The 26,725-nt window shown below is 44.2% G+C and overlaps 2 protein-coding genes across 6 annotated transcripts in view; one reads left to right on the top strand and one right to left on the bottom strand.

Annotated features, from left to right (window-relative positions):
- Positions 1-780, bottom strand: part of KCTD10 (potassium channel tetramerization domain containing 10) — a 28,784-nt gene extending 28,004 nt beyond the window's left edge. The window contains exon 1 of one of the 2 annotated variants that reach the window (XM_004053868.5): positions 661-780. In XM_004053868.5, coding sequence (XP_004053916.2) covers positions 661-663 — 3 coding nt within the window. In that variant the 5' untranslated portion in view covers positions 664-780. The remainder of the gene's footprint in view (positions 1-660) is intronic. The other variant, XM_019038745.4, reaches the window with a different exon arrangement.
- UBE3B (ubiquitin protein ligase E3B) overlaps positions 781-26,725 on the top strand; it is a 59,595-nt gene continuing 33,650 nt past the window's right edge. The window contains exons 1-14 of one of the 4 annotated variants that reach the window (XM_004053863.5): positions 781-1,510; positions 5,041-5,146; positions 6,935-7,116; positions 7,265-7,385; positions 9,414-9,473; positions 9,873-9,977; positions 11,975-12,071; positions 13,322-13,407; positions 14,450-14,532; positions 21,226-21,331; positions 21,641-21,761; positions 23,034-23,211; positions 24,768-24,931; positions 26,422-26,589. In XM_004053863.5, the coding sequence (XP_004053911.1) occupies positions 6,956-7,116; positions 7,265-7,385; positions 9,414-9,473; positions 9,873-9,977; positions 11,975-12,071; positions 13,322-13,407; positions 14,450-14,532; positions 21,226-21,331; positions 21,641-21,761; positions 23,034-23,211; positions 24,768-24,931; positions 26,422-26,589 (1,450 nt within the window). In that variant the 5' untranslated portion in view covers positions 781-1,510; positions 5,041-5,146; positions 6,935-6,955. Of the gene's footprint in view, positions 1,511-5,040; positions 5,147-6,934; positions 7,117-7,264; positions 7,386-9,413; positions 9,474-9,872; positions 9,978-11,974; positions 12,072-13,321; positions 13,408-13,893; positions 14,044-14,449; positions 14,533-21,225; positions 21,332-21,640; positions 21,762-23,033; positions 23,212-24,767; positions 24,932-26,421; positions 26,590-26,725 lie in introns of those variants that run through there. The other 3 variants (XM_004053864.5, XM_055358990.2, XM_063694296.1) reach the window with 3 other exon arrangements.

Genomic DNA, 26,725 nt, shown 5'->3' on the forward strand with positions numbered 1-26,725 from the left:
AGGCACTGAACTCCGTGGCGCAGGTATCCTAACCTCAGGCCCCTGGCATCTCTCCCCAGGATTCCAAGCACTGAACGCACATCAGCCTGCTGGGCTCTCTCGATTTCTTTCCCTCACTGGCCCGTGTGTTCAGACGCACCTGGGAGCCCCTTCCCCACTTCCTGGAAACTCAGCGACTCCAGCCACAACCTCCAAAACGCCAAACGCTCCGCCCCAAGGAATCCTACCTCACCTTCTCATAACCTGCCCATTCTCCTTCATAATCCTACAAATCCTCATTTTCCACCCCCAAATGTCCGTTTTCAATTGATATCTCTTTGTTCTCCTCGCAATCACCAACTCCCATCTCCAACCAGCACTCAGGACTCACTCGGAGACACCCCTTCCTCAAGCACACACGTATCTACTCCGCAAGCCCAAATGTGCTTCCCGGATTCCTAACCGCCAGGGAGCCTCCCCACCACCACCCCCGCCCCTAATTCTCCACCCAAAGCCCTCCCCCACCCCGGGCCTTTCCCCCAACCAATCCCCCAAATGCCTCTCCACTATCGTGACTGCCCCTCATCGCACCCCCTCCTCTCGGTCCCTTCTTATACTCTGCTGCTGCCCAGCTCCCTCGGCCGCCCTCAACCCCTAGTCCATGGGCACCGCCCTCCCTACCATGAAAAGTCGGAGGACGCAGGAGTCTCCAAACCCGGACTGAGAGAGGCAGGAAACACCCAGCTCACGCCAGCCGGGGGCGGAGGCGGGGCCGGAGCGATAACTTCCGCTGTCCGCACCCCACTTCCGCCCCGCAGAGGGCAACGTCTTAAGCCGTCCGTTGTGCGCCTAGGGGCCAGTTTTCTTTCCAGCCTCCCCGGCCGGAGTGGGTTCCAGCTTTTCTCGGCTGGGGAGGGCATTTATCCCACCTCCGCTATTTCAGCTGCCAGAGGGGAGGCAAGGTGTGGGGAAGTTTTCCTTCCCGGGCGAAGAAGCTCTGCGGAACTGTCATTTTCCGGAACTGGATGCTTGCTTCCTTGCGGGGTTCTGAAAGCGAACACCGCGGGGCAAGATGGCGGTAGTGCGTCGGCTGCTGCCCCGGGTCTGGCAGAACTCGGGTGTTTTGGGCTGAGACAGTGGCAGCTGCGGCCCCGACCCCAAGTGCGGGGACCTCCATCGAATAAAGGTCGGCCTGCGGGTAGGCCGGTAGGGCCTGCGGTCCGGCCTGCGGGAGAACTGGATCGTCAGTTCTCCGAGTGGTGGGGCTGGGGACTTTGAGGGAGGTGGCTCTAGGGCACAGTCCCTGCCTGGCCAGGTCAGACGAACAAGTGCTGGGATCTGGCTTGTGTGCTCCAGGGGCTCTTTCCGCGGCCCTTTCCACCTCTTTTCACTTTGGGGACGGTAGGCCTTTGTAAACGGACTAATGCTGGGTGATTTGTTCCTGTGGTTGTTGGTGCCGAGGAAAGACGCTGGGCCCCAGGACTCACCTAAACTGGAGTTCGAATACTGTTCGCTCGCTATGTGACCTTGGGTGAGTTCCCTGACCTCTCTGAGCCTCAGTTTCCTTCTGTGTAAATGGAGTAATTAGCAGGTTTCACAGAGGGTGTGAATACGTTTTAGTACCGTGCCTGACACCTAGTTCTGAATAAAGAAAATCTTGGTCGTAATTTGACTCCAGCTTAGCCCCCACAGGCAATCTTGCACTCTCGACTTCTCTTTGCTTGGCCATTCTGTGAACGGGGGAGCCCTGGATCTTGTTTGTTTTACTTAGTGATAAATAACTGCTTTGGATACACATGGATTCAGATTCAAAAGCATCCACCTAGATAGGCTGTAGCTTTCAATAAATAGTAGCTGTTAATATGAATAGTCTCTTTAAGTCCTGTTTCCTATTCTTTAAATAAAAATTAGATTATTGAGGCTGGCCACGGTGGCTCACGCCTGTAATCCTAGCATTTTGGGAGGCCGAGGCGGGCGGATCACCTGAGGTCAGAAGTTCAAGGCCAGCGTGGCCAACATGGTGAAACCGCATCTCTACTAAAAATACAAAAATTAGCCGGGCGTGGTGGCGGGCGCCTTTAATCCCAGCGACTTGGGAGGCTGAAGCAGGAGAATCACTTGAACCTGGGAGGCGGAGGTTGCAGTGAGCAGAGTTCGCGCCGCTGCACTCCAGCCTGGGCAACAAAGTGAGACTCCGTCTCAAAAAAACAAAGATTATCGAGACCTGATAGAGCTGTTGAAAAGACAAGTTGGTTAAATATCTGTGCAGTGTCTGATACACCGTCTGCCCAGAACAAGTGGTGGTGGTCATTAAACCTGATGGCCCAGCTTTTCCTACTGCACAGGGAAAATCCTCTTGGCTTAGTCAGCAGTTGGTATTTATGATGCTTCAGCTTTGGAAATATAGAGGTAAGACAAGAGTCTGAATCCTGCCTCTTAGTTATTACAGCCTTGACTCTGCCACATACTAATGGTCGAGACTGGAGTAGATGAGATCATGAATGATCTTCTCATAGGACTCCTGTCCTTATTAGATGAGATCACTTATAAAGGACTTGACACATAATGGGCACTCATTTACTTTTTTAAATGATCTTGGTTATCACCAACCTCTTATTTTCTAATCTTTCTACCTATATGATTCTTGTTTCCCTAACTAGATTGCAAGCTTCTTAAGGACAATACAAGAAAGCTCACTTACATGCTACATGCTTTTAGATATCCTATATTAATATTTTCCCATTTAATCCTAATCACAATGTTGTGATGACTAAATTGAGGTACAAGAAGGATAGATGTTGCATTTAATCCTTTCAGCAACCCTAGGACATAGACACTATTATTACCCTCGATTTACACATAAGGAAACTGAGGCCTAGAGAGGATAAGTAACTTGGCCAAATGTCGGATAGAATGAATACTAAAAAGAACCAAGGCCCGCTTTCTCTGATGCAAGACTTTTTCTGCTGCGCACAGCCTTTTCTTTGGTTCTCCATGGCATTTAGCAAAATAAGTACTTAATAAACACTTGATTGTGTGTTTTATTAATTGACGAACTATAGTGTACACTGTGCAGGTGGAGAAGGTATATAGGAAAGGATGAGAAAAACTGTAAAGTGTAGGCTATTATATGATATGAACAGAAATCAACCAATAACATTGCTGAAGGGATGATAATCTCAAGGAAGGGGATAAGAGTAATTTCTTATTCTGGGAGGCCCCCTGGGAGAAGTGAAAGTTTTAAGATTGTCTTACAGTGCTTAGGTACAGTTTGCATGCAACTTTGTTTTTCTTTTGGGAAGAGGCTCCCTCTTCCCCTTCTGATTCCATGGACCCTCTGCCATTGAGGCACTGTCTGCATGTCATGGAGGGAGCATATCATTGTGCTCGTGGCTTGGGCCCTGCTCTTTTGCAGTCCTGAGGAGCTTGAATCTGTTACTCACTCTAAACAACAGGGCCAGGAGTTCATAGCCCAAGGGACAGGACTGGTGAATCTTAGTGCATTTAAGATAGGAAAAAAGTTAATGGGTGAGAAATGTCAGACTGCCAGTATTATTTCCTACCCAGAGAACCTTAGTAACTGTCCAGGTGGGAGCCTCTGCTGAAGAGTTGTTTTTTTTTTTTAATCCTTGTGTCTATAAAAATAATACACCAGTTAGACTTACTGACTATACACTCTACAATGTGCACTCAAGTACCTCCATAGGTACCTGATAAGCATCATCACATTTAGTCCTCATTATCAACCTCTAAGCCAATTAATAGATGAAGATGGAAAGACTCAGGGCCCAGTGCGGTGGCTCATACCTGTAATCCTAACATTTTGGGAGGCCAAGGCAGGAGGATCTCTTGAGCCCAGGAGTTTGAGACCACCAACCTGGGCCATACTGCGAGACCCCACCTCTACAAAAAATTTAAAAACTAGCCAGATGTGGTGGTATGTACCTGTGGTCCCAGCTACTTGAGAAGCTGAGGTGGGAGAATCGCTTGAGCCTGGGAGGTAGAAGCTGCAATGAACCATGATTGCACCACTGCACTCCAGCTTGGATGACAGAGCGAGACCCTGCCTTAAAAAAAAAAAAAAAAAAAAAAAGACTTAGACATTCTCCCTATAGTATGTGGCAGAGCTAGGGACTGGCTCCAACTCTGTGTGACTCCCAAAGCCCGTGTGCCCCTCACTGTGCAGTGCTGCTTCACCATGTGCATGCTGTGGGAAATTTAGAAAATACAGACCAATTAAGAAAAATTTCCCGCAATTTCAGTACCTCAAAACAGCCACTGGTAACATGTTGGTATAGTTCATGCTAGTTTTGTATCTGTGTGTGTGTGCATTTTTCTTTAGGTAATTGGGGTCTTATTGGTCCACAGGCAGCCCTTTATTCACTTCTGAGGCATAAATGTTTTTCCATTATCATTAAAAATGTCAAACACGCTGAGGCAGGAGAATGGCATGAACCCGGGAGGCGGAGCTTGCAGTGAGCCAATATCGCGCCACTGCATTCCAGCCTGGGCGACAGAGCAAGACTCCGTCTCAAAAAAAAAAAAAAAAATGTCAAACATGGCTGGGCACAGTGGCTCACACCTGTAACCCCAACTGAGATAGGGTATGGTGGCACACACCTGTAATCCCAGCTACTTGGGAGGCTGAAGCAGGAGAATCGCTTGAACCTGGGAGCAGAAGTTATAGTGAGCTGAAATTATGCCGCTGCACTCCAACCTCAGCGACAGAGTGAGACTATCTCAAAAAAAAAAGGAAAATGTCAAATATAATTTTCAGTAGGTCTTTAACATTACATAACCTCTAAGTTATTTTGCTTCCCATCACAGCTGTAATTCAACAACAACTTTGGAATTTATTTTCAACATATTCCCTTTAAACTGTGAGGATTGAAGAGATACAGTATAACATTTAGATGAGACATTAAATAAAGAGGACCCAGTGGTGTTTTTAAGAAACCATTGGCATTGTAGTTACTACTTTTACTCAGTGAGGAAGATGTATGATACCACACCTATAAAATTTAACCCTAAGTCTGGATTTTTTTCTTCTGCTTCTGCCAGAAAAAATAACAAGCTTTTCTGAAGTGAGAAGCTGTTCTCAGCCACGAGTCCTGTGCAAGATCACTAATGATTACCTGGCATTTCTGCGACACAGGCAGGTCCTCAGGTGAGATCTCCAGACTTTACTGCTGGGGCAGGAAGCGTAAATGATTCAGAAGATGGCTACCGTTTCTCTCCAAGCCTTTTATAAGTTGGTGCAAAAGTAATTACGACTTAGTGTTTTTTTAAAAAAGTTGAAAACCACAATTACTTTTGTACCAACCTAATACCTTCCCTCCTGTGGTCAAGTGGGCTCTGTTAGTTTGTTTCAAGGATTACTGATGATGTTTGACAGATCACTGTTGAGAAGGGGTCACAGAGGTCCCTTGATATGTTCCTGTGATGGGAGGCTTGCACCAACTTTTTTTTGGTTATAAAAGGGTATTATTTTATTGTCCTTATTAATACAAATAATAGAGCACACTTATTAAATGCCTTTCAATAACACGTAATTAATTTAATACCTCTAGGAGATAATACTGTTAAGTCCAATGTTTATTTTAATAATTTTTAAATTTCTTTGTATGGATGTAGGGGGTACAGGTTTCTTACATGCATATATTGTGTAATGGTGGAGTCTGGGCTTTTAGTGCACCCATCACCCGAATGGTGAACATTGTACCAATAAATAATTGTTCAATCCTTACCCCTGTCCCATCTCCCACCTTTTGGAGTCTCCATTATCTTATTCCACTCTGTTTGTCCATGTGGGCCCATTGTTTTGCTCCCACTTCTAAGTGAGGTCATGCAGTATTTGCCTTTCAGTTTCAGAGTTATTTCACTTAGGATAGATGGCCCCTAGTTCTAACCATCCGACTTTTTACTCTGGATGATATTTTCATGTGGGTGCTACTTCGAGTAAAGTAGCCTGGTAGAGAGATTGTTTTCTGGAAGTCTGGATTTCTGAATAATTCATTTCAGTGTTTTTAACTGGGCTGATTGTGCATTTTGTATAGAATGGCAATGTCATCAAGCATCTAAAGAAATCATCTCAATATGGGAGCCTCCAGGGGTCAGTGCTGTGTGCTTTAGGCTGCTAGCAAAAGCTGTTCCTTTAGGAAAAAACAGTTACTGGTGATTTAGATAAAAACTTAGTATATAATTTAGAGCTGCTCTTCAGAAAAGCACCCGTTAGTGGACAGGACCAGTTCTGCAGTAAAGTCTTCACTGGTCCTTGGCAGGATGGTAATTGTAAGGACAATGGAATAAGCTATACATAAAACCAAATATCTTCAATATAATGGACTGTCTTGCATTCTGAAGTGTGTACCTTTTGCTTTGTTCATGTTGAAATGGCCCTTTCTTTTTTGTGTGCTGTCACAAAGTATGCACTGGTAAATATTTGTTTAGTGAATGGATGAATACAATGATGATGACAGCAAATAATCATGTTGGATTTTTCCCTCGAGTCCTTACTTGGCAAAATAAAAGCTGACCTCTCAGTTTTGGTTTCCCAAATACTGTGGACTACTCCAGAAAATTCAAATATCTGGGAATCTTTGACCTATAGGATACCTAGTTTGAATTAGAGCTTTATGGGTGGGACTGATTCATTCTTTGTTCATTCGTAAAGCTGGGCCTGCCCTTATCCTATGCCAGGTGCTGTGCTCTTTCCCTTAAGAAGATGTGATTATTTAATATAGGATGTAGCATCCCTGGTCTTGGTGAGTTGCATGAAAGAGCCTATAGGAGGTGGGGACTTGTGCCGGAGAGCTGTTAGCGCTTTGGAGGGTGTTGACAGGTCCTGAGTATCTCTGCTGCCCAGGTCCCTGCCCACCCTCTGCTCTTGAGCCCCTTTCTGTGTGTGTTTTTCTCACAACAATCTGCAACACCCACTTGCCCATTTTCCTTGCAGGGTTTGTGCAAGTTTGCAAACATGTTCACCCTGTCTCAGACCTCGAGAGCATGGTTCATCGATAGAGCCCGTCAGGCACGAGAAGAAAGGCTTGTGCAGAAGGAGCGGGAGCGGGCAGCTGTTGTGATCCAGGCCCATGTCCGGAGTTTTCTCTGTCGGAGTCGACTGCAGAGAGATATCAGGTAAAGGCTAGGATCTCCCTAGCACATGATTCTCTGGCTCCCAATTAATAGCAGATAAATGAGTTTTTTCTCATAAAGTGCTTGAAAAGCCTTCCAGGTGCTACAAGCTCTTAATTTAAAATGTCTTTTTTTGCACTTTCTTTTCTAGGAGAGAGATTGATGACTTTTTTAAAGCAGATGACCCTGAGTCCACTAAAAGAAGTGCACTTTGTATTTTTAAGATTGCCAGGAAACTGCTATTCCTATTCAGAATCAAAGAGGATAATGAGGTAAAACGATAATAGCAAACATGTATAGTACTTCCGTATGTCAGATCTTTTGTAATTATTGATATTAACTCAGTTCTTATAGCAGCTTTATGAGGTAATTACTGTCACCCTCACATCCTGTCCCTTTTGTTTTCTTGGGACCTGTTTTGGAGGGATTATGCCCAGTGCTTTTAGGAATCTTTTCACATTGACCATTATAAGCACAAGTTGAACTCAGGTGCATGCAAGAGTCAGGAAGTTTAGGTAAATAAGTAAAAAAAAACATATATGAGATAAAACATAATACAAAATACAAATCGTATTAAACGGTAACTGACAGGCAGCAGTGGTAAGGACATCAAAGGGAGTAGCAGGGTCTGTGGCCTGCCCCATCCATGGGGAGCAGCTACTACACACCTCAGTGGTGGACTCATACACTGATTTTGAGATGAAGTCTCGCTCTGTCGCCAGGCTGGTGTGCAGTGGCGCGATCTTGGCTCACTGCCAGTCTTCACCTCCCGGGTTCAAGCAATTCTCCGGCCTCAGCCTCCCTAGCAGCTGGAACTATAGGCTCGTGCCACCACGCCCAGCTAATTTTTGTATTTTTAGTAGAGATGGGGTTTCACCATGTTGGCCAGGATGGTCTCGATCTCTTAGCCTTGTGATCTGCCCGCCTCAGCCTCCCAGAGTGCTGGGATTACAGGCGTGAGCGACTGTACCCAGCCTCTGATTTTTTTTTTTTTTTTTAAAGAGATGCCAAAGATCTGAGTTTTTATGCTCAATGTTCGTTCATTCATTCTTTCATTTTCTGAGACAGGGTCTCACTGTCGCCCAGGCTGGAGTGCAGTAGCACTATCACAGCTCACTATAGTCTTGACCTCCCAAGTCTCAAACGAGTCTTCTGCCTCAGCCTCCTGAGTAGCTGGGACTGCAGGTGCATGCCACCATGCACAGCAAGTTTTCGTATTTTTTGTAGAGATAGGGTTTTACCATATTGCCCAGGCTTGTCTCAAACTCCTGGGCTCAAGTGATCCACCTGCCTCAGCCTCCCAAAGTGCTGGGATTACAGGCGTGAGCCACCATCAATGTTCTAATTTGTAAATCTTGGCAATTAATTTGAAATTTTTTAAATATCCTGCAAATCATACAAAAGGTGTCAGTTTGCACCTTAGGGATTAGAATGATCAGCCTGAAAAGTGTAATAATCCCAGAAAAGCAGCTAGTTATCTGTAATAGTACTAACAGTGCCACTGAGGCATGTCTCCAAGTTACCAGCTGTTAGGCTGTTAGGCATTCCTATTGCTAAGCTTCACATTGTGCCAACCCTCTCTAGGCACTGGGCCCTTGGGAGGAAACAGGATGGGCAAGACCTCTACGCTCATGGAGCTCATAGCCCAGCAAGAGAGGGAGGACTATGCAGGCAGTGAACACATGATTACGTAGATGAGGACAGATAAGCTGGAGGAGGTGAACCTCATCTTACAGAGAAGGAAACTGCAGCTCAGGGTGGTAGGGCAGCCTGCCCAATATCACATGGTTTAAGGGCGGATCCAGGATTGGTATAGCCAAAATGGAACCTGTTTTCTAGTTTCCACTTTTCTTCCTTTTGCATTACAGGATAAAAGTGATGATACAGCAGCCTTTGGCTACTGGCTGTGAGGCAAAAGTCAGTATCCATGGTGCTTAAGAAAAGGTAAACTGGAGAGCACAGTTGAGGAGACAGCAGCAGGCCTGCAAGAATCCAAATCCAGTTTGCCAGATTGATATTGTTTTTTGAAAGAAGCCTCAATTTGGGTTTTTATGTGAAGTATACCAGTTTCTAAAACATTTCTATAGGGTTCCTCCAGCTCTTGGGCCACCAGTTGGAGAACCCTTTAGTCTTTATGATCTTCAGTGTCCTCATCTGTAGGAAGGAACTGCATGTGATTATGTGTGAATCACCTGGCATAATACCTGCACGTGCCAGGTACCCGCTGAAGGCTTGTTTTCTTTGTTTTCACTTTTTGATGGATTGTGGGAATGTATAACCCCCAGCGTGTCTCTTTGCAGAGATTTGAGAAGTTGTGTCGCAGCATCCTGAGCAGCATGGATGCTGAGAATGAGCCTAAGGTAAGTGGACGGGAGCCGCAGTGTCTCCCACAAGCTCTTAAGGGCCAGCCTACTAGGCTCTGAAAGTTCCTGTTGAATGTTAGGACCAATTCACACACAAATGCAAATAAGTAGTGGATGGAAAACATTACCAAAGTACAAATGATTCCTTAGTTTCTTCATGATCCAGGTAGCTACGTTCTGCTCTTGCCACAACACAGGATAGTAAATTTTCTTACTAGGCTATTTTGTCTTTGCGTTTAGTGTTAAAATAAGTCCTGTTTACAGCTTATTTGTCCATTCAGGTCCACTGCTTTATCTGGCACTGGACCTAACTAATAGGTCCAGTTCCAACAGTTAGAGCACATGTGATATGATCTCTATAACAGCCCATGACATTCCTCTTTTTCCCACCTATAGGTGTGGTTTGTGTCCCTGGCTTGTTCTAAGGACCTCACCCTCCTTTGGATTAAACAGATCAAGAACATTTTGTGGTACTGCTGTGATTTTCTCAAGCAGCTCAAGGTAAAAAAAAAAAAAAAAAAAAAAAAAAGCAAAACCAGAAACAGTACGTATGTCATTTTCACCTGTAGACTTTAGTCTGTATTTTCAGAGTCCCTATCAACGAGAGTTGCTAGTTGAGCCACTGTTCTGGAAGAGAGGAATTTTGATGCTGTTATCAGTATGAGCCCTCCTTTGGTGTGTGTTGGACCCTTAACCTGCTTGCCACGCCACAGCCTCCATGGCAGGGAATCTGTCACTTTCCTTCCCATTCATTTAATGTAATCAGTACTTTATGATCTACATTATTATACTAGTCAGGCCTCTTGTTAAAAGTACAGAAGCCCAACGTGAGCACAGCTAGTATCATGTACCAGTTAAGCAAGGAAGAGAATGTTGTGCTCTAGAATATATTCAGTAACGTGGCAGCTAGGGTAAGGAGAGCCAGGGGGTTCTGATTCTCCCTCTCATTCTTTTGTCTCATCCCTGCTCCCTTTTGGGGTCACCTCGTCCTTTCCTGCTGTAATCATGGCAACGAGCAGTTTTGACTTTATATTCTTACTCTGTCTTGACTAAAGGGAGGAGAGGCCTCCCGACCAGTTCAAAAATCCAGGTTTCTTGTAGGTCCAGTGGAATCCTGGGTTCATCTCTGAACCAGTCACAGTGGCAAGAGGAATGGGGTGCTGCCACTAGCCCAGCCTGGTCCTGTGTTCCCCTACCCCCTTCAGTGTTCTGAAAAGGATGGACAGGGGTGTGAGCAGACATACACAGGAGCCTCTTCCACTTTGCTTATAGGGAGAGAGAGGTTTCAGGGACAGAGGCTTGGCAAGGACACAGATAGCAGCTCAGTAATGGAACGAAAGTCCCCAGACCGCCCCCAACCCCAGTAATAATCCATTCCCAGCCATCCCTCTTTGGGTGCTCAGGAATGGCTCTTGCCACGCCTGGCTTGTCAGGTGAGACATGGCTCAGGGCAGGGTTTCCACACTATGTTCCTCGGAGCCCTGGGAGTCCACCAGAATGCCTTAGGGCCAAGTGAGCAGGGTATTTCCCTACCTGCACGTGAGCCAGGCAGATCCTTGTTTATCTGCTCTCTATGTGTACATTCAACAACAGATTGCTCTTTGAGGAGAGGCTCTTCTATTTTGGACAAACAAAAAAAGTTTATGCAAAGAAACAGACGTCAGGAGAAAAAGGGCCCTGACTCTGGAGCCAGGAATATGTGAAATTCAGTCCTGATTCTGCTGTTCATTTCCCACGTGGCCTTGAACAAGCTGCTTCCCCTCTCTTACTGTCGATGAGCTTTGAGGTTTGAACTCAGTGGTCTCCAAGGTTGTCTCCGAGGTCCCTTCCAGGTGGACCTGCTTTAGGGTCTGTGGGCCTAGAAAGCAGTCAGGCCTTTTGCTTGACTTACACTTGGTGAAACAATGAACTGTCATCAAAATTAGAACAGCAGCCAACATTACATGGAGTTATCTATGTGCCAGACACTGTTCTTAGTGCATCGTACGCATTAATCCATTTATTTCTCACAACAACCCTATGAGGAAAGCAGTGTTACTATTTCTGGTCAACAGATGAGGAAACCGAGGCACAGAGAGGTTAAGAAACTTGCCTAAGCTCACACAGCTAGTAAGTGGTGAAGTCAGAAGGCTGAGCCCAGAGTCCCAGTCATGCTCAATTGCATTTCTGCTCTGTTGCTGCAGAGTTCAGACAGACAGGCAGGCACATGTACATACAGCAAGCCAGCCCTGGTCATCTTGTTTTCTAGGGATTCTCAATTCTCCATTCCCAAGAATAATGGAATCCCATGATTCCATTATCAGGCACTAGAGTGCCGAATTCCCTGTTAATTAACTCCTGGAGTGGTCATTGCCCAAGAGAAAAAGAATTAAGACTGACTTACAATCCTGACTCAGTGATTCCAGGCTGAGTGCTCATAGAGCAGTTGTAAAGTGAACACTTCACTGTCTGGAATCAGAGGACGTGTGTCTTAATCTTGCTGTGTTTATTGTTTCCAGCCTGAAATCCTGCAGGACTCCCGACTCATCACCCTGTACCTCACGATGCTTGTCACCTTCACAGACACTTCAACGTGGAAAATTCTTCGGGGAAAAGGTCTGTGGGACTTGCTTCAAAATGTTCTCTAACCAACATTTCCATAGAGAGCTCAGGGACCTTTTTTCCTTTGTAAGAAGCATTTTTGCCACAAGCCTCAGGGAAGGCCCTGAGACCATACAAATGAGTATGCCCTTGGTGCTGACCATCAGACTGCATCGCAGTATCCACAATCCATTCAGCATTGTGTGTTGTACTCGACCCTTCTTTGAATTTACATTTAAAGTCATGGTTCTTCTGATTTTAATTTTTATAGTTCCCACAGTGCCTTAGCCTCCAAGCGATTACATTCACTTAAGTCTTGTCATTTTACTTGGAAAATCATTAGGTTGTGAATAATTCTATTTTGCCCATAACATTTGCATTATAAACTGCTTCCTTCCCTGGTAAGTGTCGTTAGCCCCATGTGTTTCATATGGTCATTTCATTCATCTGTTCAACAAGTAGCCCATACATGCCAGATGCCTCTAGGCGCTGAAGACAGATAAGCAAAACAGAAAGGGGCATTGCCCTCCAGGGACTTTAGGTGTTCCCTTCCTCACAGAACTTAAAGTCCGATGAGGAAAACAGGCATTAAATAGATGTTGCTCATAGATATAAAATGACAATAATGTGGTAAGTGCTTGGAAGGAAGCATGCAAGAGAAATGAGAGTGTCCAGTAGGGTGGGGAGGCCTTGCTTGGTCTGGGGCTCTAGCTTTCCTGAAGAAGTGGTGTGTGAGCTGAGAGCTGCAGAGAGAGCTAGGATTCACAGAATGAAGAGCGGGGATGAAACAGAAAGCAGGGGAAACTGTATGCAAGGTTCCAGGTCAGCAAGGAGGGCTTATTTCAGGCATGACCCTGGCCTCTTGCGGGGAACCCAAAAATTGTTCAGTTCTGGGCCCTGCCGGGAAGCTCATGTCCCGTTGAGGAGAGTAGGCATCCCCCTGGAGAAGACAGTGCTAGGCCCTAGGAGGGAATTAGAAAAGGTGCTACAGGAGCTCAGAGGCCAGAGACGTCACTTCTGGCTAGGGGTGTGAGAGGACCCATCACTCAAGAGGTGACACTTGAGCCAGGCCTACCAGGAGAGAGAGAGTTCCAGATACGCATTGCCTTTCTGTGCCCTGGCGCCAGGCCTAAGGGAAAAGGGAGGCAAGCCAGGGGGTATCTCATTTCTTAGGGCCTCGGATGTGGGACACAATTTCCTGTCCCACATAAACAGGTCACATTATGGCAAGAGACTTTTTTGTTCTCACTGTTTTCTTTCTTTAGGTGAAAGTCTTCGACCAGCGATGAACCACATTTGTGCAAATATAATGGGACATCTCAACCAGCATGGATTTTATTCTGTGCTGCAGGTCTGTGACTCCTGACCCCCCAGTGTGCGACTTCTCCACTCTCCAACACCTGCACTTGGATTTTTACATTTGCGTTCAGCATACCTGGTGTCCTCCTCAGAAACACTTTTCATAGGAAGAGCTTGATGCCTGCTGTCCTCTTCTTCCTTCCCCTGCCTTGTCTCACTTGTGGGTCAGGTAAAGGGAGGACAGTGGTGCTGGGATCCCTTGAATGCTCTACATTTTTGGCTGCAAGGGTAATCCAGTCTTTTGACATTTAAACTCTGGAAGGAGACCTCAGGGCTTGTTCCCTCAGATTCCTTCTTGGTTGATGTCTAGAATCGTATTTCTAGCTCTGTGTCCTCAAACAGCCCTTTCCACTTTGTACCTTGTTGTGCCAGATCATACCTCTAGGGAATTGTTGAGAAAGCCTGATTGCTGTTTAAAGGTACAATAGAAGTCTTGAGTTTGAGAAGTAATGTTGACTTTGCCCTTCCTTCTCCCTAGTGCTGTGATGGGCTGTTTCCTGATTTGGTTTCATATGCTCCTCACAACAACCCTGTGAGGTGGTCTGTTGGCAGAAGCTGGTATGACTGGCAGTTGTCTCGCTAGAGGAACCTTCTACTTCATACCATAATTAAACGGCTTCTAAAATAATATGATGTCTTTAAATTTTAAGTCTGGCATTATTTGTATTAGCTGTTTTTTTAACTTTATTATTAAAGAATTTCTAACCATAATATTTAGAGAAAGAGTGGTAGAGTTAACCTCGTTACCCAATACTTTCTTCCCTTTCCTTTTATGAAAACACTGCATACGGTTTTTTGTTTTTTTGTTTTTTTGTTTTTTTTTTAAGAGACAGGGTTGCCCTGTCACCCAGGCTGGCCTCAAGGAATCTTCCTGCCTCAGCCTCCTGAGCTGGGACTGTAGGTACAAGCCACCATGCCTGGCTCATAATACAGTTTTTTTTATCTGAAGCACTCAGTTTACTTTTTTGCTCTTTTATGTACAAATGAATATAAAGTTGATATCATCCTCTGACCAATTAAAACATTCTTTTCAGATATTGTTAACCCGTGGCCTGGCAAGACCCCGTCCTTGTCTATCCAAAGGCACTTTAACAGCAGCCTTTTCTCTAGCGTTACGGTGAGTAAGAAACCATAGCTGAGGTGTTGGCATGTTCTTGAATGCTTCCTCCTCTTGGTTTTTCTTTCTCTCGTTACTGGTATTAGGTATAGACTTGCCCATTTTGTCAGAATTTATGGGAAGCATTGTTCTTAATGAAAGTGAGCACATTTGTGACTGCTCAAACTTTTCCTTAATCTTCAGTCTTGAATATTTCTTAATCTTCAGCCCTGAATATTATTGCAGTGTGATCTTTGGAAACTATTCAAAATCAATTTCTTTTATCTAAAAGAGGCCAAGATGCAATCATTTTTCCTTTTGAAGTTTTAATTGACAAAACAAAAAACCTAGGATCCAGGAGAAGCCCAGCAAAGGGCAGGGTGAGAGGATTAAGGAAATAATGTGAATACGCATGTAAAATGTTAGAATTTGGAGGACCAGAGAAGAGGTGATATTTGCCTTCACTTAGTTTGGAGATGTCAAGTACTGAAGAAGCTAAGTTAATTCCTTATGGAAATTACACCTGCAATTCTGAGAATTGCCAAATGTAAAACACTATGCTTGTTCGTAGGTCCAGAACATGTTTAAACTGTCAAGGGGAACACTAGCTTGGGGAGATGTTAATAAAAGATCCTGGAAGGAAGAGTGTCATGGTGGAACCAGCTTGGTGAAAGCTGCCTGCTCTGCCCCCATCTGTGGATCTACAGTACACCTTCATGCTGAGAGCTCTGAGAAGTCCTGCTATGCTAGCAGGACCCCATGGGCTTATTTAACCCGGGGTTGGCCCAAACGTATCTGAGCATGGAATACCCCTGCCTTGTTTTTTGGATGCCGTTGATATCCCATGAAATCATTTTCCATGGAAAACCTATTTGGAAAATGATGGGCTAGAGCATGGGTTGGCCAAATTTTCTGGAAAGAGCCGGATAAATATTTCAACTCTATGGGCCATACAGCCTCTGTCACAACCACTCTGCCGTTGCATCTTGAAAGCAGTCGTAGATTGTACATACACAAATGAGCATGACTGTGTTCCAGTAAAACTTTATTTACAAAAATAGGCCATAGTTTATAAACACCTGGTCTAGACTGTGCTTTCCACTAACCACTAGCCACAGGGGGCTGTTTAAATGAAAATTCATTTAAGTTAAATAAAATGAAGAATTCACTTCCTCAGTTGCATTAGCCACATTTCAAATGCTCAGCAGCCACATGTAACTAGTGGGAATTGTGTGGGACAGCACAGATATAGAAAACTTCCAGCATCACAGAAAGTTCTGTTGGACAAGGCTGACCTAGAGCAGGTCTGTCCGATGGAAACACAGTTAGAGCCACATTTAAAAAGCCGAAAGAGGCCAGGCGCGGTGGCCCATGCCTGTAATCCGAGCACTTTGGGAGACCGAGGTGGGCAGATCATTTTGAGCTCAGGAGTTCAAGACCAGCCTGGGCAACATGGCCAAACCTTGTCTCTACAAAAAATACAAACATTAGCTGGGCATGGTGCCATGTGCCTGTGGTTCCAGCTACTCAGGAGTCTGAGGTGGGAGGATCACTGGAGCCAGGGAAGTCAAGGCTGCAGCGAGCCGTGATTGAGCTTCTCCAGCCTGGATGACAGAGTGATACCTGGTCTCAAAAAAAAAAAAAAAGTCAAAATAAAAGGGAAATTTAGTATAATGATATGTTTTTATTTAAACTAATATATCCAAAATGTTATTTTTACATGTAATCAATATTTTTAAATTATTTTAATTAAAATTAAATAATGTGTTACATTTTTCTCTTCATGCCAAGTCTTCAAAACTGGTATGTACTTAGAGCATGTCTGAATTTGGACCAGCCGCATTTTTAAGTGCTCAGTAGCCACATATAGCCAGTGGCTACCATATTAGACCACATGCCTCTAGAGGCTAGACCCTCACACAGAAGAACAGGATGTAACCGGTTATGCTATCATTAGTTACGGAAGTATAACTAATTACCTAATAAACAATTGTGCCTTCATTTCATACTTCTAGGGAAGTTATGTGAGTTGTATTTAATGAGCCCTAATGTCTAGGTACAAACAGGTTTTCCCAGAAGCCTAAGAAACAGATTCACTGCAACTGTCCCTACCCAAGTCACCTTGTGGGGCAGCTCATTCCAGCAGCATTGCCCACTGTCCTCTGGCAGACACAGTGAAGGTCAGCACACTGAGGCCTGAACTTTGAAGCTCAGGAGCAGCTCTGCCTCCCCCTCCACCTCCAGAGACACAAGCTCTAGGAGCACCTCACCTTTCTTACCTGTCCAGCATCCCTCCCCTGTCCTGGTGTGGTTGTAATTCACATATGATTCACCAACATGCTCACATCCAGTCATTCTACCACACTTAAATTCTCCTTTAAGAATATAACCAGCAGTCATCCTTGTAGTTTTTCTTCTCTGTATGTATTAGATTCCATTGAATCACTTGTTAAGGCCAGGCTACTCTAAAGCCTTTTTCCCAAATAGAACTTTTCCCCTCTGAATGTTTGTATATAATTGAACACAATCAGGACCTTTTAAAGTAAGATATCAGTGGTTTCATCATATAGGAATATAGTGAAAGTCTATAAAATCATCAGTGGTGTGCCAAGATGTGATCACTAAATCCTGAAATATGAATAGCTAACATTCATGGGCCACACATTGTTCTAAAACTTTTACACATATTAACTGACTCCTCACCACATTCTATTATCTCCATTTTATTTATTTATTTGTGAGACAGGGTCGTGCTTTGCCATCAAGGGTGTAGTGCAGTGGCATGATCAGAGCTCACTGCAGCCTCAAACTCCTGGGCTCAAGCCATCCTCCCACCTCAGCCTTCCATGTAGCTAGGACTACAGGCACATGCCCAGCTAATTTTTTTATTTTTAAAATTTTTGTAGAGACAGGGTCTCACTATATTGCCCAGGCTGGTCTCAAACTCCTCGCCTCAAGCTATCCTCACGCCTCAGCCTCTCAAAAAGTGCTGGAATTATAGGAGTGAGCCACCACACCTGGCTTTTCTCCATTTTATAGATAAGGAAGCTAAGGCCCAGAGAAGTTAAACTGTTTGCTCTTGGTCACACAGCAGGGAGTGGCCAGGCCAGAAATTAAACCCAGGCTATTTAACTCCAGAACTCATACTCTTTCTTCTTATTCTTTGTACTCGCCTCACATGTTGGACACATTTTTGTATTCTAAGAATAATATATATTTTTTTAGTAAATAGCACTTGAGAACCTTCCCAAACTTGCCCTGTTCTTCACACTGCCGTGGCATTGATCATCTGGACCCCTAGTTTGCCCAGGCACTTAGTCATGTAACCACTAGCCGTGGCTTCTGTTTTTCCCCATATGCCTGCCCAGCTCCCTGGTTGTACTCTGAGCTCTCTGTTAGCAGGGACTGTGCGTCAGTCATACCTCTTTTGTTTATCCTTCTCCTCAACCCCCCACCATGTCTGGCCCTGTTAAACAATCAAGTAAGCAGTGCACTTATAGACTTTGTCACCCAGGGGTACTTAAATGCAACAGCTACAGGTAGGCTAAAGAAAGATTCTGTTGACCTCATGCTGGGGAAATGGGTAATAAGAAATTGAGGGAGTTGTAGGAGTGTTTGCAGTGTGTGTGGTTTTTTGAGTCTGGCCTCATGCAGACTAAAAAGATCACACCCCTCCAAACATTGAGGTAGCCCTGCAGTCCTATAATGCTTCCACTGATACGTCGCTCCCAGTCAGTCAGGCAGGCCAAGTTACTTAGGGATATGGCCCAGGATGGAATCCATAGGTTTCTGTGAGAACCCCTAGAGAATGCCACAGCCCTTTGTACCCTTATAACAATGCAGTCCTTTCCTTGCAAATGCGAAGTGACTGGTTGTAGTTTTAGCAGCTTTCTCTGTGATTTGCTTTTCTTCTATTTAGGGAATTGTGCTCTTCTGTTTTAAACTTCTTTCTAACCTGCAGAAAAGAACATGGTTCTCTTTTCATGTGCCCCACTCAGATCAGAGAGGTTAGCTCAGTTGGTTAGCCTCACCTAGACAAGTGGTGAACATAGGTACTGATATTTTCAGCATTTCAGCCTCATAAAACATCCTTGTCCCAAAAATGGCACTCTTGAAAGTGAAAGTATATAGTGTGAATTCTGAGAACCTAAATACCACTAACACCTCTGCTCATTGCTATTGGAGCACGTTAGCTAGAAGAAACCTTTTTTTTCCCCTCTATAAGTTGTTCTCTTAAGCTTTTTTTCTGCATGACCTCTGAGTGATTTTTTAAAATAACTTTATTGAAGTCTAATTCACATCTCATACACTTTATTCATTTAAAGCATACCATTCCCTGGCATTTAGTATGTTCACAGAGTTGTGCAACCATCACCTGCTGAGACCAGCTTGGTCGGGGAGACCCTAACCCAGCGGCACTAGAGGAATTAAAGACACACACACAGAAATATAGAGGTGTGGAGTAGGAAATCAGGGGTCTCACAGCCTTCAGAGCTGAGAGCCTCGAACAGAGATTTACCCACATATTTATTGACAGCAAGCCAGTGATAAGCATTGTTTCCGTAGATTATAGATTAACTAAAAGTATTCCTTATGGGGAAACAAAGGGATGGGCTGAAATAAAGGGATGGGCTCTGGCTAGTTATCTGCAGCAGGAGCAAGTCCTTAAGGCACAGATTGCTCATGCTATTGTTTGTGGTTTAAGAACGCCTTTAAGCAGTTTTCCACCCTGGGTGGGCCAGGTATTCCTTGCCCTCATTCCAGTAAACCTACAACCTTCTGGCCGTGGACATCACGGCCATCACGAACATGTCACAATGCTGCAGAGATTTTGTTTATGGCCAGTTTTGGGGCCAGTTTATGGCCAGATTTTGGGGGCCTATTCCCAAAAATCACCACGATCTAATTCCATAATATTTTATCACCCTGAAAAGAAACCTAATACCCATTAGCAGTCACTCCCTTTTCCCCTCTCCCCAGAACCCCTGGCAACAACTAATCTACTTTCTATCTCTTTGGATTTGCCTGTTGTGGACATCTCACATAAATGGAATCACATCATATGTGGTCTTTTGCTACTGGCTTTTTTCACTTTGCATAATATAATCAGAGTTCATCCATGTTGTAGCATGGATCAGTACTTCATGCATTTTATGGCCAAATAATATTCCATTATATGGATATACCACATTTGAGTTGTTTCTACTTTTTGACTATTATAAATAGTGCTGCTGTGAACATTTATGTACAAGTTTTTGTGTAGACATATGTTTTCATTTCTCTTGGGCATATTCCTGGGAGTAGACTTCCCTGGGTCATGTGGTAACTCCATGCTTAACCTTTTGAAGAATTGCCAAATTATTTTCCAGAGTGCCTGTGCTATTTTACCTTCCCAGGAGTAGTGTTGTGTGAGGTCTCCAGTTTCTCCACATCCTTGCCAACACTTGTTATCTGTCTTTTTTATTTAGCCATCCCAGTGGGTGTACAGGGGTATCTCACTGTTGTTTTGATTTACAATTCCCTGGTAGTTAGTGATGTTGAACATCTTTTCATGTGCTTATTAACCATTTGTGTATCTTCTTTGGAGAAATGTATGTTTAGATCCTTCGTCTACTTTTTAGTTGGATGTTTCATCTTTTATGAGAGTTGTGAGTTCTTTATATGCTCTAGATACAAGTCCCTTTTCAGACAAGTGATCTCCAGGTGTTTCCTTCTGTTCCATGGGTTGTCTTTTCACTTTCTTGATAGTGTCTTTTGAATCACAAAAGTTTTAAACTTTGAAGAAGCACAACTTACCTGTTTTTTTCTTTTGACTCTTGTGCTTTTAGTGTGATAACCTCAGAAATATCATTGCCTAACCTGAAATCTCAAAGCTTTACTCCTGTATTTTCTTCTAAGAATTTTATAGTTTTAGTTATAAAACTAGCATTTAGGTCTGTGGCTCATTTTGTTATTTTTTATATATGGTGTGGGATAGGGACCATTATTTTATCTAATAGTATTTATCTTTTTTTGATTATGGAAGCAATACATGCTTATTGTAGAAAACCTAGATAAAGCAGAAAAACATAAAAAAGAAAAAAATTTCTCATGATTCTACAACCAGAGATACATTGTTAACTTTATCTGTCCTCAATCTTTTAAAAATGTATCTATATTTGTGTTTATATTTCGAAACATTATACAATATATATACTTATATATAGTATACATACTATAGGTACACTATATATGTATATATTGTGTATCTATAGTGTATATATACTTTTAAATAAACTGCTTAACTGAATTATGAGTTATTGGTGAGTTACCACAGAGTGAACACACCTGGGTAAGCACCACCCAATAGAGAAATCGATTATACCAGCACTCCAAAACCCCCTTTTTCCCTCCCTCCCCATCACAAACTCCTTCCTCTTCCATGTATATAGTTTTTCATCTTGCCTTTTTTTAAAGTTCATTGTAGCATGAGCATTCTCTCATGTCAGTAAAATTTCAAAACTGGTTTTTCATAGCTGCACAGTATGGCATCAGCAACTGGACCATCACTGACTTGTCCATTTCCCTAGTGTATGTCCCCAATTTCAGCCTTCAGTTTTCTCAGAAATCCCATGCAGAATAATTTCTAGGAATTTGAGCGCGTTGGTGGGGTTGTGCTTTTGTTCTGGATGCACACGGAGACCTGTCTGAATGAGTGGATCTATCTGTGTCTAGCCCTGTGATTGCTGCACAGTTCTCAGACAATCTGATTCGGCCATTCCTCATCCACATCATGTCTGTGCCTGCTCTGGTGACTCATCTCAGCACAGTGACCCCTGAGGTAAGCAGGCTCTGTGAGTTCCCCGCGAAAACCCAATTGTGTTTTTCTTTTCTTCTTAAACATTAGAAAGTAAAATGGCTTCTCTGCTTATTTCCACACCTCCCTTTAATTGTTCTTTGGGACCAGTGGCCGTGATAGACACACTTGTGTTAGTAGCCCAAAGAACTGGGTTCTTGTCTGTCCATTTTCTTCTTGGTGTTTGCTAGCACATCCTGCATAACCACGGGTGATCTGCAAGTGATCAAGTTCACTCTCTACAGGAAACTGTTCCTGGCAGTTTCTGATTTAACGGTCTGCCGTTCTTTGCAGCGCCTCACTGTTTTAGAATCCCATGACATGCTTCGTAAATTCATCATATTTTTAAGAGACCAAGATCGATGCCGTGATGTATGTGAAAGTTTAGAAGGATGCCATACGCTTTGTCTAATGGGTGAGTATCCGTGGCTGGAACTTGATTGTGTCCTGGCCATCAGGGAAAGCCCAAGTGTTTTGCCTGTCACTATTCTAGAGATTTGGTTGTTTTCTGTAACAATTGGAAGTGCTTACAATAAAAAACACGTATTTAGATAGACAGTTAAAATAGACATGTAAATAAAAATCACATGGAAAATATTCCAGCCTGGCAAACTAGTTAAGTGACTGCTAATGAACATTAGATGTCAGCCTTTAGCTTCCTGGCAGTCAAGGAAAAAGTGAAAATGTGGTGAATTGCCTGGATAATTCCCATCTCAAGAGAGAAGGGAGGGAGTAGTTAGGTGGGGCTTATATCAGAGCAGCGCCTGCTTTACCTATTTTACAGTGTTTTCATTGTAGATGGAAGAAAGGGTTTGTGAATAGAAGCATTTGAGGCAGAGGCACAGAATTCTCCTTGCCTAAATTTATTTTAGATAGGAAAAGTTTTTTTTTTCTTTTTTTTGAAGACAGGGTCTCACTTTGTCACCCAGGCTGGACTGCAGTGGCACAGTCATGGCTCACTGCATCCTCTACCTCCTGGGCTTAGGTGATCCTCCCACCTCAGCCTCCTGAGTAGCTGGGACTACAAGCGCACACTACCACGGCCGACTAATTTTTGTATTTTTAGTGGAGACGGGGTTTTTCACCATGTTCCCAGTCTAGTCTCCTTGAGCTCGAACAATCCACACGCCTCAGCCTGTGAGATTACAGACTTGAGATAAAAACTTCCCTGGGGCCAAATTTCATGAGTTTATGGTGCGAATGTTCACATGAGTGACGTTGACTAACTGGTGAACGTTGAATAACAGCGACTTCCCACGACACTCAGATACTCTTCAAAGACCATTTCTTATGTTGACCCTTGATTTTTAAGCATTAATATAATATTAAAATGTAACACTAACTAAATATCACCTACCTCTGTGTGCCTAACATTTTACCTGCCACTTCATCCTCATATGGAGAGTAGGGATCATCATTCCAATCTTAGAAATGAAGAAACAAGTTTGAGACATGGGTTGACGGCCACGGCTCACCTTGTCTGTGGCATAGCCAGGATTTGAAGTCAGCTCGGCCCGTTTCTTACCTTTGCACCACACAGCAGCCTCCGGCATTGACAGGTGCCCCTTATGTGGAAATTTCTTGCTGCACATGGGATATGGCCGCCTGAGCCACAGGCAGGGAGCAGGGCCGGGAGGCACCAAAGTGTTTGTCTGGGCCCATCACACTCAGCCTTCTCTCTCTGTAGGCAACCTCCTACACTTGGGCTCCCTCAGCCCCAGAGTGTTAGAGGAGGAGACAGATGGGTTCGTGAGTTTGCTCACCCAGATGCTGTGCTACTGTCAGAAGTACGTGTCTCAGAAGAAGTCCAACCTGACCCACTGGCATCCTGTCCTTGGCTGGTTCTCCCAATCTGTGGATTATGGGTGAGTCCCAGATGCAAATCACTGTCTTTCCTGCCTCTCTCCCACCATCTTCTTCTTCCTTCTTTCTTTCTTCCAGCTTGTGGTGTTTTGTTTCTTATTATAAAAATAATATGTATTCATTATATATTAATAAATTGTGAGTAAGAACAAAAGAAGATAAAAACTAGCCCATTATCCTGTAAACCAAAGATAACTTGAGTGAACATCCTGTCAGTTTTCCTATCTAGAAATACTGATTCTTTTTTACAAAATTGAAATCCTATTATTTTGTATTTTGTTCCTTCCATTCAGTTATGGACCTTATCAATGTTTTTTCTTCTTCACTGTCACTTTTTGACTAGACTGCCATATTTTGGAGATGCTAAAACGAGACAAATGATTCAAAGGGAATAGAAATCACCCAAAATCCTTTTCAAGAGGTGGAATATAAATTTTTAAAAGTGTAATTACGAACTTAAAAACATGAGAAACACTAGACTAGAAGAAGGGAGATCAAGTAAGGCGCAGCTTCATGAATTTGAAATATCTACCTGAGCTGAGATAAAGTGGTTTCTGGAGAGGAACCAGCTCTGCTGCCCAGCTGTTTTCTTGTTCACATATCTGCTCGAGCCATGGGGTCCCTGGCAGTTACCCTTGCAGCAGAAAACTAAAGGCCTGGGGAGGAAATCCCTAAATTTTTCTTTTGTTGTACCTGAATGACATCCCTGGGTCCTATCTAGTTAAAAAGACTCATTGCTAGGGAACAGCCTGCCCCAGCGTGACACCTCAGCCTGAGGAGGATGGGGCGGAGGTGCTGAGAGTTAGGAGGCTGTGGGAGGTAAGTGAAGGAGAGCAGCACCTCCGCAGACAGCCTGCTCTCCGCTCCACTTCCTCTTCTTGGAGGGACTTGGACGACTTGCTTTGCCTTGCTTTCCTCATCTGAAACCTGGGGATAATTTTCACCCTCCCTTTGATAGGGCTTTCTAGAAAGATTGAATGAGATAATGCATGTGAAGCACCTACCAGCAGGCAGGCCTGGCCGTGCTCAGGGGTGGCGGCTATTAACAATATGATGATCAATGTGGGAACCACTGGGAGTCTCACCTCACCTTCTTGAGCAGGAAGGTGACAGCAGATTCCAGGAATTTGAGGGATGCTGAGTGCAGTGTGGAGTCAGGCAAGGAACCCCTGGAATGCAAGGAAACACTGAGGAGGCTGCTGAGTCATCTAGATTTGGCCCCCCACCACCTGCAAGCCAGCTGTGAGGAGGGAGGCAGTGCAGTGGGTACAAGATTGTTTTTGTCACCTGGGTGGTAGCAAGTGTCTTCGAGAAGAGTGTGACTCATGGAGCCTGGGGACCTGGGGAAAGCAGACAAGATGAAGAGTCAATGCCCTTGACGTACCAGCCCCTCAGCAATGATTTGTTAGTTCCACTTTTTATTTTTGTAATCTTTGCCATGTTGAGTGCCAGGTCCTAGCTACAGCTCCCAGTGGAAGGCCATTAGGAACTGTGTGGGCTGGCCCTGGCCCTGCATCAGATGGAACTGACAGACCAGGTCTCCTCTGCTCTCTCCTAGCCTTAACGAGTCAATGCACTTGATCACCAAACAGCTGCAGTTCCTGTGGGGGGTGCCTCTGATCCGGATCTTCTTCTGTGACATCCTGAGCAAGAAGCTACTGGAGAGCCAGGAGCCAGCCCACGCACAGCCAGCATCCCCTCAGAATGTGCTCCCAGTGAAGAGTGAGTGGCGGGAGCAGGCCCAACCCTGTAGCTCCACTTGGCTGAAGTACAGCTCCTGTTTCTTCCTGTATGGATGTTCCGCTGTGTTTGTGGGATGCTCTAACTTTGTTTTTGTTGTTATCGTTCTTGTTGTTAGAGACAGAGTCTCACTGTATTGCCCAGGCTACAGTGCAGTGGCACAATCATAGCTCACTACAGCCTCTAACTCCTAGGCTCAGGTGATCCTCCCACGTCAGCCTCCCAAGTATAATAGCTGGGACTACAGGTGTGTACTGCCATGCCTGGCTAATTTTTTTTTTTTTTAAATTTTTGTAGAGATGGGGGCCTTACCTTATTGCCCAGGTTTGTTTCCAATTCCTGACCTCAAGTGATCCTGCTACCTCAGCCTCCCAAAGTGCTGGGGTGACATATATGAGCCACCATACCTGGCCTCCAGCTTGTTCCACAACAATTTTGAGGCTTGTTAGGTCACTAAGTTCATATATAGCAAAACAAAAAATCCATAAGAATAGAAAACAAGGATTGGGGAAATAGAAATAGGTGAACACAATCAAGATTGGGTCATAAAAGCATGTCCACACACATATGTTACATTAGGGCCACTGTGGCTACCTGTGAACTTCAGTTTGGCTGTGAACCAACATGAAATGTTTCAGAAACCAACATGAAAAGGGGTCTGTGGATGCTTTCTTCTAATTTCTTAGAAGTAGAGCTTTTCTGAGTTCTTAAGAAAATAAATCTCCCATGTGGGACTCCTTATAAAGGCGCCACTCACTGAACCACAGGCGGGGCTAGCGCTTCAGTGGCTTTCCTATCGCAGGGTCGGTAATGGGTTCCATGGGAAGGTTCTCGTTGCACACTCTTATTAAAAGTTATGGAAAGGCCACTAATGCATAATTTGACAGAGTTACCTGCCTGTGGTGGGTTTTCAGGTTCAGGGTGTCTGTTCTTCTACTGAGTGTGTTGCAAAACTCTGTCTCATAGCTAGCAGTAAGCATGGGCTCAGCAAATGTAACTCCAGCAGGATATCAATGGGAAGGTTGAAAACAAAGGTAGAATATCATGCAAAACCAGGTGTCAGAACTAGAGGTTGTCATGCCTTACTTCCCTCTAAAGGCACAGAAAATAGAGATGTAGCCAGGGCCCCTGCCTTTGCCCCTCTTTCCCTAATATAGTCCTCTGAATTTTTACCATTGTGGGTTTTGAAATTTGGTGATTTCCAGTATAAGAATCCCATGTAAGATTTGAATATGCCTGGCTTATTCTGAGAAATATTTGGGTATTCTGAAGAGATCTTTGGGTTGTACCTAAAAACCTGTTGTTAATGTTTTTCTAATTTATCCCAAAGAAATGCCTTGAATTGAGTGAGTTGCCCCACTGTCTGGCCTGGCTGTGCATTTAGAGCTTTACTGAAATGCTCTTCCTTTTCCAGGGTGGGATTTGGCAGCTGGCTGAGCTGCTGCTCACATGTCTTCTTTTCTCCATGCCAGGTCTCCTAAAGCGTGCTTTTCAAAAGTCGGCATCAGTCCGGAATATTCTCAGGCCTGTCGGGGGTAAACGGGTCGACTCTGCAGAAGTCCAGAAGGTTTGCAACATCTGTGTCCTCTACCAGACCTCGCTGACAACTCTCACACAGATTCGGCTGCAGATACTCACAGGTTCGCAGTCCCCAGGGCATCTTCTTCACCTCTCACATTTGGCAGACAGTTTGTCTTAGCAAAAGTCGATGTTTTTTTCTGGCTTCTTTGACTCTGAAAATAGATTCTGAAGGAGGGCATTTTTGAGCTGTTCCTC

This window comes from Gorilla gorilla, chromosome 10, assembly GCF_029281585.2.
Source record: "Gorilla gorilla gorilla isolate KB3781 chromosome 10, NHGRI_mGorGor1-v2.1_pri, whole genome shotgun sequence".
Classification (NCBI taxonomy): Eukaryota; Metazoa; Chordata; class Mammalia; order Primates; family Hominidae; genus Gorilla; species Gorilla gorilla.